The 14,267-nt window shown below is 35.5% G+C and overlaps 1 protein-coding gene across 1 annotated transcript; it reads right to left on the bottom strand.

The window, feature by feature from the left end:
* Nucleotides 1-4,578: 4,578 nt before the first annotated feature.
* Nucleotides 4,579-5,770, bottom strand: LOC128240973 (uncharacterized). The gene has a single exon (XM_052957960.1). The coding sequence runs from the start codon at nucleotides 5,768-5,770 to the stop codon at nucleotides 4,769-4,771; it is 1,002 nt and encodes a 333-aa protein (XP_052813920.1). The 3' UTR covers nucleotides 4,579-4,768.
* Nucleotides 5,771-14,267: the final 8,497 nt, after the last annotated feature.

Raw genomic sequence — 14,267 nt, 5'->3', positions numbered from 1 at the left:
GATTTTGCAATGTTTATCAGTCTTCTTAATTGATTTCTGCATAGTATAAATTGTTGGGTTTTTTCAGAACTTCCCTTTTCATACAGTAAGCTTCGCTGCTCGCCAACGGAGATTGCGGTGTAGGAGATTATAAGTATCTTCCAAGGCCGATAGTGTAAGATAGGTTCATTCCGACCCGAGCGTAGGGTGGTTTGCGGAAACGAGGTTTACCGATTTTCCGCAAAACACACTGCGCGAGGGTCGGGATGAACCTTTCTTACACGAGCGGCTATGGTAGATGCTTTTTCACCCACCTCAGTTAAACAAAAATAAGTAAAAACGTATTTTTTTTTGCTGGAACTCTTTTGTGCTTAGTGAAAATAATTGCGTATGGATATGTGATACTTCGTGGTTGTCATAGATATGCGCGCAGTGATTCAGATTATGTTAATAGTCAAATCGGTTTTTAAAGAGTTCTAAGGAGAGTGAAGCATTATTTCTTGAAAGGTGCGTGAAAACTGTTTTATGGTGACATTTGATTGCCACAAGACAAGGTTTCCATGATGCTACAGACGACAGTCTTCAACAAGGGAGATAATTACAATGTGGCGACCATTAAAAAGGAGTTCCATACGGGCATTTTATCTTCACCCGTAGGCAAGATAAGAAATTCTAGCATGGTTAAATTATTGGATCTACTTATCTGAGGTGGTAGAAATATATAGGGAATTTGAATGGCAGCGGAAATAATAGTTTTTAAAGACAAGTTGGTTTGCTTTAAAATATTTTCTTATCAGAAAACAATGCACGGGCCGTTATAATATTGGCCTTGATTATCTTTCAAATTATACTTAAAAAACACTGGGAACTATCAACAACATTCTTCTACAATTGATATACTGTCCATGAAATAAGTCATATGTTTTACATATCAAATAAAGTCGGCGCTGACAATAAACAACAATAAATATCGCTGTTATCAAGGGTTGGTTGGTTTTAATCACAGCAGTTGTCTCGGCTGACTGTCAATGTTTTCACACTGTCACTTATAATGAGTTAACCATGGAAACTACAGGGACAATTTTGGGTAGCCGCCAAGGCATGGAAAATGAGCATTCGGAACTCCTCGGACATTTCCTACGGAAACAACCTCGGATGTATGCCGGTACATCAGTAAAAGTAGTTCGTAAAATTTGTGAATTTTATTATTATTTAAATGTAGTGTTTTGACTTGTATTTGTAGATCTTGATAGGTTATATTGATTGCCAATGAAGAGTATTATTGCAAACATAATTACGATTCCCAAGAGTTAAGTCATTAAGTTTAACTGCTAAATTGAAATAACTACGCGATCTGCTTGCAGCGTAGTTTAAGGTGTACCGATTTCTGACAATGTAAACCGTCCATATATAAAAAGAAGAAATTTATTAACTACAAGCTTACAGCCCATGAGATGCATATAACATAAACATGTACATAATATAAACATGTATAAACATGTACATAATATAAACATTTCAGATAGAACAACTTTCAACATCAATCATAATGTAGAAACAAAATAAAGTTATATAACACATTTGCTTGTAATACTGAAAGAGTTAGTGGAGAAAAGTGTCCACTATCTATACTGGTGCATTCAAAGCCCTTTAATATAGACAAAACAACATAGTTTTCTAATAATAGTTTCATTGTCGCTCGAAATAAGTTCGATGAATTTTTGAATGTTTGGATTGCGCCATAATATCGTCTTAATTCATGGTATAATGGACATGCTTAGAGAAAATGGAATTCATCTTCAAGTGTATTACAAAGTTGGCATTTTCATTTCTTGGTATTATTTGGGGCTTATGCCATCTACCCATTTCTATTTCTAATCTATGTGAAGCTACTCTTAGTCGTGTTAAAGCTGTTCTGAATTTATTGTTTTGTATGGTGTCTAAATATGACTGATAATCACAATTTGCAAATAGTACATATGTTGATGCCCTTGATGATTCTCGTAATTCTTCATTCCATTTTTGCATGAAACAATCTCGAGCCCTTATCTTAAAGGTGTGTATAAACTATTTTGTATTTCCAACCCCTTGGTTAATCCAAAATGCAGTGAATACCATAGATTCTAACATTTTTTTTTTAACTTTAATTGCTCAATTTATTTCCGCTGCGTTGTTTTATATATCAGTAAACATCGAGTTATATGTAAGTTTGATCATTTTTCTTTCACCCGTCATTGATATTTTCAACCCAAAGCGGATGATTGCTGTCAATCTATGGACAAATAAAGGAACTCTACCTAATTCTCCTTATATAAAGTTGTTAGCGTTGAAAGTTTAACGCCTTATAGTGTTTTTAAAAAATGAAGGTGTTTTGTTTTTTTTCAAGTCAATCTGTTTTCGGGAATCCCCATACTTCTGAACCATAATTTAGTATTGGAGTTATTAATTGATTGAATAATGATAAGACGTGGCTTACTTTCAAATTTGTAAATTTTGATTAGCATTTAAAAGCAAGTTTAAATATAGCTTTAAGCGCTTGACCTCCAAGGGTTTCAAAAGTTTTATTAAATGAACCTCCAGTTGAAAAAGTTATTCCAAACTATTTTAACTGATTTACTATTTCTATTTCTTCATTATCATAATAAAATTTCAAATTATTTCGTAATATCCCCCATTTTCGAACCACCATAATCTTTATGGTTTATTTTCAATATTACCAACTAATTTCTATTTCTGACAATAATTTTGTAAAATATTCAAGCCATTTTGTAGGTCTTCCTCTGAACTAGAAAATATCACAATATCATCGGCATACAATAATAGATCGAGTGTGTTAATACTAATTCCTTAAAACCCTTTTAGTAAGAATTCTTCTTCTAAGTCATTTATATATATAGAAAAAAAAAATGGAGACAAACAGTCCCCCTGACGTGTCCCTATTGAGCACCTAAATGTCTCACTTTATTTCATTTTGAAATTGTATGCCTGGTTTTACATTGCAATATAAATACTGTATGATATTTATCATCTTGCCACGTATACCGTATTTAATTTGTTTGTACAATATATTACCTGTTAGTAATCAATCAAATGCTTTGGTAAAGTCAACAAAACATACATACAATGTTTTTGGGGGGGGTTTTAGAATACATTCAATAATATTACTAAAAACACAAGCCGATTTCAGAAAAAAACATGGAATCAATTGTACCCATGTTTTTTTTTGAAATCGACTTGTGACTCTGTGTAAACATAGTAATTTTCTGCCAATGTATTCAATATATTATTAATTATACGGGTAAATAGTTTGCCTAATGTACATTTTTTTTTAATTTAATAATATTTTATTGCATGGGAACACATTTCACAATGACAATATCAATACAAATTTCAACACAATGTTTAGACCGACATTATAAAATCAAACATGCAAAGGGATTGGGCCACGAGTTATGCCAACATCAGTTACGGCCCTCTCCCGTAATGTACTTATAAGAGTTGAGCCCCTATAATTTGCAGGCAGATTTAGATCCCACTTTTAAATAATGGTACAAGATAGCCCTCTGTCCATTGCGAAGGGAAATAACCAAGCTTTAGGACAATGTTAAATAAAGAGTTAGAATATCCAGATAAAAAAGGTTATCCATGTTTAAGAATTTCGTTCAAGACAAGATCAAGTTCACCTGAGCGCCCGCTGGTTAATTGGGAACATGTAGTCTTTATTTTGTAGAAAATGGCCGAACTAAGCATGCCCAATCAGAATACAGGGATTGATATTAAACCGAACAACTCTCTTCACTGGCGCATAATAAGTCTTCATCGGAAACAAAATATCCAAGATGTGACAGAATGGTGGCCGCAAGTTTTTTCCTAAACTCTCTCCGCAGCAGTTTGCTCTCCCTCCGTTGGCACATCCGTTTCAATATTTGCGGCATGGCGCACACAATGATGGCCGTGCCTACGTGCATGATTGTGTGTAAATCCTTAAATTTATCTGTCTTTATTAATAAATCGATTGCCACTGACATCAGGAATAGAATGACCGCTACTTTGAGACAAGTACTTGTTACCTGTATTCTACGAGGCTTGTGCTCTTCTACGATTATTTCAAAAACGCTTTGCCTGATTCCACGCCGCCCTCTCACCTTGCACAGCAAGCCATCCTCCCTGAATCTCCGTGTGCTTTGAACGTGCATTGCGGCTTTTATGGAGTCGTGAAAAAGGCGGTCGTAGCAGAGGGAGAAGTCGTTTATGGCATCCCAGAGGTAATAAAAAATAGTGAAATAGAAAATAAGGTATCCATAGGCAATCTTAGGTACAAGAATCATTGCCGTGTAGGAGAATATGCAAATTCTTGTAAGAAATAAAGTGGTTTCAAGGAAGACCGCGCACAACATATACAGAAAGAAGAGTACTGCTATGAATGTAAAAAGTTTAAGACATAGGGCAAAACTCCGGTATAGCGAGTTTCTTTTAGGCTGAGGTAAAGCAGAACAATAGCTTGTTATAACAAGACGTCCGAAAGATATTATTGGTAGACCGTAAACAATATATGTCAAAGCCAATTCTGCAATACAAATGACTAAGTACAGGGGAAAGAGAATTAGAATGCAACAATTACCATTTCTATTGTAAATTCTTTGCCAGCGATCATGTTGTATAGCAATGGATGTTTTCCAGAAATCGAGATTCAACACCATGAGAACTTGTGAAACTATAAAACGAAACAAAAGCAAGTATCCCATTGATTTTTCTGTGAACCTAAGTGATCCAAAACGTTTGAGGGTTTTCAAATGTTCGCATATGGGAGATAAAGAACCATTGCTGTTGGCCTCAAACCTTTAGCGAGAAACGTCGGTAAAGACTCTGGAATCATAAGCAAGACTGAGGTGACTACAACATAACACGACAGGGCTACAAAAGGACCACCAAGGAAGGGTAGGAAGTTTGTTCTACTCATTTCGTAGCCCGTGATTATTGACCGCAGCCCATATGGAACGCCTAATTTCACGCTCGTCCTAATGAAACTTTGCAAATTTGAGGAATCAATATATGCCTGAAGACCAATTATACTAAGGGTTACAAATGGAAAAGCTACTCTTGTCAATCTACCTAACAGCAGGCATATGAAACGTGTTTTTACCGTTACTGTTGCTCTCTTAAGAAAAGCAAGGGGCATGAATATTGTTTTGAAAAAACTGACATGCTTATACCCCTCTAGTAAATAGATCTCGGTAGTGTGACAGAGTCCGTCCATTCCTAAATCCAGGCACCCGTCGTCGGATTCTTTTAAATTTTGTTCTGTACGGCTTGGTGTTACATATGTCGCACAAGGATCGTCAAATAGTTTGTACGCGACAAACAATAGAAGTATAGGGAAGTAAATAAAAAGAATGATGGCCAACATTATGGGCACAATCCAAGATATAGTGTCATACATGAATTCATTTTCTGGACAGATGACTTTGCGTCTGAGCGTTGTTTTGTTGAATCTGTAGTCGCAGCAAACTTGCTCAATGCCTTCGAATGGACAAACAATGTTCTCACATATAATTTGCATGTACGCTGTAATGTCTCGTTTTCTTGTGTAACAATAGTAGCTTGGTCCGAACTTTAACCCATCCGAAAAATTGCTTATCAGCGCAACAGTTAGCGCATTAATCGCCTTACTAATCGCCAGGTCATCATTTTTATTTCCAACCGTGAGGTTGGAGCAATCGCCGCTGATTCGTTTCAAACCCACCGGTAGCACTTTAGGCTGTCGTAAAACGGATTGATACAGGATACCCATTGACCATATTCCAAACTCGATTGGCCATCTCAGGAACTCCTGGGCTCCGTCCTTACCCCAGAAAGTCCAGATCCAAATTTCCCCGTTTATCACATCCGGGTTGCTCCTAATCTTAATACCAGAACTGTTCGGCTGTCGGAGTCCCATAAACACGTAATTTGCTTCATATTTCCATACACGATAAACAAAATTATTCACAGAATAGTGATCGACTTCCATTACGCATTCCTTATTGTCTGTCAAGTTGTTAAAAGCCAATGCGTTTCGTCTGAACACGCTTTTTTCGTTTTCATCAAAATTAGTATTTGGTTTTATTACTGCAATGTCAGTTGTATTTCTTTTCAATGGCAGCACGTTCTTTGACCAGTCAAAATAGGGTTCATATCCTTTTGTCGAAAATGGCACTAAGGCTAACGTTCTTTCTTGAAATGCTGCCGTTTTATTTCGTCTCTCATCACTTAACTGATGCAGCGTTTGTCCCGTAAACCTCACTAATCCACTGAGAGAATACAAACATATAAGAAACTGTGTTTGCATCTTGTCACACACTCTGACACGATCTGAAAACAGGGAGCAACAGTTTATGATTCATTTGGAACACCTCGGCCATTTTCCATCAAAAACAACCACGGGTGTAAGCAGGTACATCAGTATTAGTTCTTAAAATTTTGAATAATAGTTTTTATTAATTGTAGTGTTTTAACTTAGTATAACTAAGTTTAAATTGTTTGCCAGCAGAGTGTATAATTGCAAAAATAATTGAGATTCCCAAGAATAAAGTCATTATTTTTTAATTTTAACTTGAAATTACTGTGCGATCTACTTGCAGCGTAGAAAAATGTAACGATTGATGATATTCACCAGAGCACTTTTACAAACATTCAAAAATCCATTAAATTGTTTAAGAATATTTCACATAATTTCTCGTAATTATTTTCCATTGCGTCTAAAGTTTATTTAAATATAACCATATGGGCATATTTATATTATAAATCCTAATCTGCACCAATTATCTTCTTCTTTCACTTCCTTATTGGCTTTTCTCATTGTGGAATCGGTAGCTAGGCTAATATATCATACCAACGTATTTGTGTCCTCTTGAACAAATCTTCCTTGTAAATATTATAACACGGGCGATTTTTGTTGGTAGTAAACTAGTTTTGAAGTTATATTGGTTTCATGAAATGTGTATTTGTTGTAAAGGAAACGAAAACCGAAACTGGTTTTTGAAACTATCGAAGCCACTGGCGGACACTGATCCAACACGTGCGTTGAAACATCATTTAGTTTAAACAGGCAACAGCCAATCATCGTTTTAAAGAACTTCATAACTAGTGGCTAAATGCAGTAGCAAAACAAAAGAACCACGAAGCAAAACATTCTAAACAGGTTTCCGAACCACCGAAAAACTTGAAACAAAACCTCAAACTAGTTTGGTATCAACAAAATCGCCCTACTTTGTACAGTATCATAGCAAATTATTTCGATATTGTCGTTAGTCATATGACGGAAAGGATTACATTTCTCTACAACTACTATGAACTATTTGAGTGGTTCAACTTTAACTTATTGAGAATCCTGGCCAACTGTTAACGGCCCCTTCTGTTAAAGGCAAGGTATGTCAGCTTTGTTGAATATTGCACGCAAAACCTTAACCTAGGGGTGACGCCGACGCCGACGCCGACGCTTGGGTAAGTAGTATAGCTCTCCTTATTCTTCGAATAGTCGAGCTAAAAACTGTCATAGCTGTATATGTAATGCATTTTCGATCATTTTTTTTTAAATATACAAAATTAGTAAGCCACATTTTTAAACGATATAGGTGACTTACTGAACAGCATGCAACTCTTAAATACATGTTTATAATTTAAAAGCAATGTTATGCCCTAGCGATAAAAGATTTTAACCCATTTCTTTACAAGGAAAGTTATGTGAATATATGTAGTAATACAGTTAAAGGAAGGATATGCATTGTTTTATCAGTTAATCGTTTTGAATGATATGTTAGGGTATGTGTAAACAACAAATATTTCAACATTAAAACATGTTACTAGTATGTTACCCGAGAAGGAGTACATATTGCATTTTGTTTAATTTCATTCGTCAGATAATTCAATCTGAAGAAACCTAAGCATCAGGTGATATCGAAAGGTAGAGGATCCGGTCCATTTACCGACTACGATGCCTCTTCGCAGCTGATTTTATTTTCAACAAACAGGCGACGGCTGAGAACGGTGCAGACACTTTTGTTCATATTTGCAATGATGATCATTCAACGACACGTGCCAGTGATTCAGTGTATCGAAATGGCAGCTGTTCTTTGCAGATACATGGCTGGAACTGCTTGTTGATACCGATTGATAATTAGTCAACGAATCTTCTTTGATTTGTGTGATGTGTTTCGGCCGAAAGGGAAGTGGTTTATGACTAGCTGTCAATCGATCACCGTTTAAAACAAAATAGTTATTCAAATGTGTTTTTCAGAATCAAACCACTTGCTTGTGAATGATGTCAACAGCTGAAATTGCTGCTCACGCAAAGACTAATTGAAAACAGTGCAGTTGCTGCCGTGATTGAGATCAGACTTAATTTATTTTATTTTTGCCTTAACGCACCATAATGATGAGTGGACACATTTAATATAAACTCAAATATTGGTGTGAACTATGTAAATACTTGAGACTTAACGATACTGTAATGCACAAATATTTTTTTTATATAAATGGTGACTTATTGCAAACTTAACGGTGAATGAACGGAACTCTCTTCGAAACCACTTTACACCCGATCGGCAACCAGTCAAAGATGAAGAGCAGTTCGGTCACCGTCTCAACAGTGATCAGCCATAAACAGAGCGCCATAAGGTTGGCACAAAGACGAAAACGATCGGTGCACGGCGGAGACCAATCTGCAATTAAAATAAGACCGTTTGGATATCTCGGGGAGACCATAACATTATCTGTGTGACCAAATCGGTCGTAAGCAGTCGTTAAAACATGCTCGAAAGACTGGTTGCAACCGATATGGGTGTCCGACCAAATACAACCTTGTTACGATCATGGCGAAACCTGTCAATGACCCTTGAAACCACTTTGCGACTGTCAATTCATGTTTTCTTGTAAAGCGGTCGCAGGGCTGTTGAGAACGGGGATCTTTCACAGTATTCCCATTTTAAAGGTCGCAATATTTCGTAAGATAGTTGCAATCCGAGTACGTGTGTCGTTGTTGCGTTTACAAGTACCTTCAGGCAAACTATCGAAACAGGGCTTGTTTGTTGATAAGTCGGGTCTTACAAATTTCGTATTAATTGCATATGTAAACACTATTTTTGTTTATTCAAACCCTAAATAGTTCTTAAAGTAAATCAAAACCCGTTTTGATAAATGAGCTGAACTTTCTTGCAAAACGACTATTCTTAAATGTTGAATCATATCTATCTTATTTCTGATTAGACAACAAATGTATTACATTCGTGAGGCGGTTTCGTAACACTTATTTTGTCAACAAAAGCTTAAAGCGTCCCAGACAGACAAATTAATGATATAGCTGTCTTTATAATAATAATAATAATAATAATAATAATAATAATAATAATAATAATATGTAATAATAATATGTAATAATAATAATAATAATAGTATGTAATATTAATAATAAAAAAAAATATTAAAAATAATAATAATGGTAATTAAAATAATAGTAGTAACAGTTTTTTTGTTATGATACTGATAGATGTCGTTGCATATATAATGAGTAAATAGTCGATTTTATCAATGATAACACTGTAATTTCTGTTATCTCCTGTTATCTCTTTAGTATCCATTATATATTTTGATCGCTTGTGTATCAGATTATTGAAGTCATATGAATATTATATGTGTTAAAATCGTTTTAAATACAACTAACATGGCTTCCAATTTCGCATCGTCAACAATTCTGAAGGGATCGGATTTGATCCACGATTTTTCTTGCACGTCCTGCAAGGCAGACGACTTCAACAACGAAGCCCAACATTTCTGTGAGGTCTGTAAGAAACACTTTTGTGATAACTGTTTGACCTATCATGCTAAGATTCTACGTGACCACACTGTGTACGGCCGGCAGGATATCGCTAAATGGGACGGAAACTCTGAGACATGCGAGACCCATGCTAAAGATGTGGAAGCGTTTTGTGAAGACCACGAAGAACTGTGCTGTAGCGTCTGTTTGGCCATAAATCACAGGTAAAATGATTCTACAAAATTAGACATGTAAAAATTATCAACAACATGAATCATCATGTCAGAAGTTGTTCTTGAGAATAGAAAATATTAATACTAGTACACTTCAACAGAGGTATTTGAATGTCTAAACAGAATTTTTTTAATAAGTCGAGTTTCAAAACGGACACACACTTTATTTTCAGACCTTGTAAAAAGATTCGTCATATACTTGAAGTTGCACGAGACATTCACGATACACCCGAATACAAACAACTGCCTGACGTCCTTAAAAATGTACATGAAAAGCTTGACTTTCTGAAAAACGATAAAGAAAAAAGCAAAATGAGTGTTCAAAATGACGGCTATAAAATCCGCAAAGAGATCAAGTTACTTCGGGAGGAAATCAACACGTTGCTGGATGACATCGAGAAATCAACGCTTGAAAAATTGGATGCTAAAGTACATGATATAATTACCGAAGTTGATAATGACATTGAAACGTGCATACAAGCTCATAATATGCTTACTGTATTCTATGAGATGATGCAGTCTGAGAAACGGGAGAAATCGTCTTTCATTCAGTACCACCAATGTCAACATAAGATTAAGATAATTGAAGGTACTATTGATGAGATGTGTTATTTAAAGGCAGACAAATATTTAAAATTCGAACCCGACAAAAATTTGAGGAAATTGATTTGCGAGGTGAAAATGTTCGGACAAATAAAAGAAAACAATTACGATATGGTCTATCCATACTTTCCAGATATTATGTACATCAAAGATAAGTCAAAAGAAATACAAGATCCTGCAGGGAAAATGTGACGAAAGTGAATTAACGAATGTCGAATAGCTGATCATTGCCTAACACAACGATAAAATCAAACTTCTGGATACCCAATACCGAAGAACGGCACAACTGACTAATTCAGAAATTCCTTCCAGTGTATGCAACATAACAGACAATATATTAGCCGTTGTCGTAGCTAATCTCGAAGAGGGCAATTGTGACGTACATTTCTATACAGTTACAAATAAGGGAAATATAACTTAAAAGTAAGTTTCCAGTGAGACAAAGTTGCGACTCTATAGTCCACCACCAGGGTCAGCTGAACATAAAATTCAATGGGGGCAGTTTACCTCTGCGCAATAAATGGAGATCTTGTGAAAAATATCACTGTAGACACGTCGTGTTGTTAAAGCTCATGACCAGAATGGCTATAGCAATTGTGAAAACATGTTATATCATACAAACAATAACGCTAACGAGCTTTTATCAATATATTACGGTATATCGGAAACAAGATATCAACGTTCAGTTATCCACAGTTTTCAGTTCATGGAGGTGTGTATGTCAGTGAGTGTGGTCGAGTGTTTGTGTGTGAGCATGACTCTCATACAAGTATGCATGTGGCCAAAGAAGAAGGCGAAAGCCGGCCTTACTTGCCGCGAGGGTAGATGGCGTGTTATACCCTATAGCATAGTTTCAGTTCTCGTACCTCCCCTCTCATTGTAGGACAGTTAGACAAAACTATAATGAAAAGTGATTAATTTATTATATGTGGACATTGTAAAGCATGGAATTCAACAGTTGCGATCATTGTCTTTGAAAACTTCTTGCAAAAGGAATGTAGTTGAAGGTAAAAAGATCGTCAACCGAAGATACAAAAGCTTTTCAATGCAAAACTGCACACCTTACCATCGTATTGTTTTAATTTATTTGGAATTTCGTTAGTTTTCAGTATGACTTGTATTTGTATGGACTATTTCGAGATTACGATATGATTTGGTTCAGGCAATATTATTTATTTATACTGTTACACTTTTGCTGTACCATATGTTTGAATGTCCATACCTGCTACACTAGTTGTAGGATAATGTGTGATATCTTTGACATCATATCCAACATATACAAACAGATGATGAGCATAATGGAACATGTCAATTTGGTTCAAAGTTATTTAAGTAATACCTTTTTCATTAATAAACCATGATAAGGCTTATAATTTTAATTTGTAAAGATTGATAAACAATTAGACAAGTGTGAGGTTACCCACACAAACCTGTTTAGATCCAAGACAACTCGCGTTCCAGTGAACTGGCCATTCACAGGAAGACTCTTTGATGCGTAGGAAGTCTGGTTTTTGTGCGTGTGTGTTTGTGCATTACACATAAGCCTCTTATCTGGTGCATTTTAACAGGTTTATTAAAGTATTGAATTCTAGGCTTGACATTATATATTTCATTCTATAGGTTTCAATTACAAGTTTGTGTGTATGTGTATCATAGCGCAACTAATGTTTTAATTGTATACATATTATATAAATGTACCTCATATCAGATAAACTTCGTGTAGAAAATATAACAAACTGTCGAAACTCTCCTTTCTAAAACACTTCATTTTACGTCATCATGTATTCCATAAATAAAAAAGTAAGCTTATATGAATGATATAACACAATATCCTTTCGGCAACGGCTCTATGCCTAAAACGGATGTTTTCTCCTTTTAAACCTGTAATAAGTAATGTAATTATTGCCTACAACGTCCTAAAACGTATCCTCAAGCCGGGCAATCTTAGCCGCTAACGAATACATATACATTTTAAACGAGCGTCTTTTTGATTTTTTCAAACCCGGAAGCGGAAGTTTGCGTGATTTTCGTAGTTTGCTTTGTATGTTTTACTTTGCTCTTTTAATCGGAATGTAATTTTCACGCTTTGAGTTTAAATAAATAACATAAAAGAGTACTACAGGTTGGTAAACAATTGATCTTTGTCGTAAATATTTTACGTATCTAATGTCAGAAAATACGTTTGTTTCGCTATAAATATCCAAACCTGCGCCGACACAGTACCTGGATTTGAGGTCATCATTAAGTTGGTATAAAATTCACGTAAATATCATAAAAATTCTATAAAAATAATTAAGTACAACTTAGTTATACGATATTATTGCGACCGACAAACTTAAAATGTGTGCATGCAGCAATATGAACGGGAAATAGTGCCGAAACGTTTGATAAAAAGTGCCATGATTCTGAAGACACTTCAAAAATATACAACATTGTACATGTTTATACTCTTTTATGTTAAAAATTGTAAATTAATCGTTCGGATCAAACGTTTGGTACACCGCACTTTTCATTGAATTTCGGGCGGGGCGAAATTTGACCGGGAAATTAGGTTGTGAAGTTTGGTAAAAAGTGCTTTATGAATACGGCCCCCGGCTATTTGATACGTAAAATTGATTTCTATAACTTAATCCATATGAGTTTAAATTATTGTTTTTTTAAATAATCACAAAATCCTCAAACTTCAAATTCTCAAGCGAATATCACAACACTACATTCCCGGGGTGTTTTTTTGTTTTAACAGCTCCAGTCCAACCAAGATAAAATCCTAAGCGTCAAGTAAGACGTCCAGACACGAAGAATTAAACTCCAATAATTAAAGCGACTGATTTCTTGTCGCTATTATGATGGGAGAAGCTTCGCATAAAGGGCTTCTTTGTCTCTTGATAACACCTGACCAAACGGGAGGGACAGACTAGAGTAGAAGGCTTTCAGTAAATAATTTCAATAGTTACAGTGACTGGTCCCTTGTCTTTATTGAAAGAAGGACCTTCCCTTACCTGAGCGTTCCAAAACAAATAGTCTTACTCCTTCCGAGTTATCTTTTACCGCTTAAAAGCCAAAGTACAGAGCACCCAGTGTTCTGAAACTCCAAAGTTAAACGCGCTGACAGGGGCACAAACAACCCTTGTGTTTAAGAAATTAAAAGTCTTCATGGACTGACTTCCAACGCTAACACACAGGATATGCTAGAAAGCCATAACGTGAAAACTAAGCATTATCACTTTATAAGTGAGTGTCACCCTAACGTATCCTTCCAAACTCTTCATTTAAACGCCAACGCAAAGAAGTAACCAGAAAGTCACAAGGTGCTTCTTATCATTACACAGTAAATGGATACTAATAACTAAAGGAGGCAACCTTGACGTGGTTACTTAACACTTATTTTATGAAAGCTAAACTCGTCATAGTGAGTGAAATATATGATATCTGTGTATACATTTTCTGAAAACCACCAAGAGCACATGTTTTGTTTTTTTCAAATATCACTTTTGTGAAACACATAAAACTATTTCTATAAATAATAAACTACTGCTGCTGCTACTAATGTTACGACTGTGACTACTACCACAACCACTACTTCTGGACAATTCTCAATTCTTGGATACATTTCCACTGCAAAATGAGTTCAAATAAGACTTGAAACTTATGTGTGTTGATCA

The sequence above is a fragment of the Mya arenaria genome, chromosome 7, assembly GCF_026914265.1.
Source record: "Mya arenaria isolate MELC-2E11 chromosome 7, ASM2691426v1".
NCBI classification, from domain to species: Eukaryota; Metazoa; Mollusca; class Bivalvia; order Myida; family Myidae; genus Mya; species Mya arenaria.
The sequence above is the reverse complement of the archived record's forward strand: the minus strand, read 5'-3'. Positions and strand labels throughout refer to the sequence as shown.

Bases quoted from the DNA above. Each gene is read 5' to 3' on its own strand.
- LOC128240973 (XM_052957960.1), bottom strand. From the start codon at position 5,770: ATGGGTATCCTGTATCAATCCGTTTTACGACAGCCTAAAGTGCTACCG.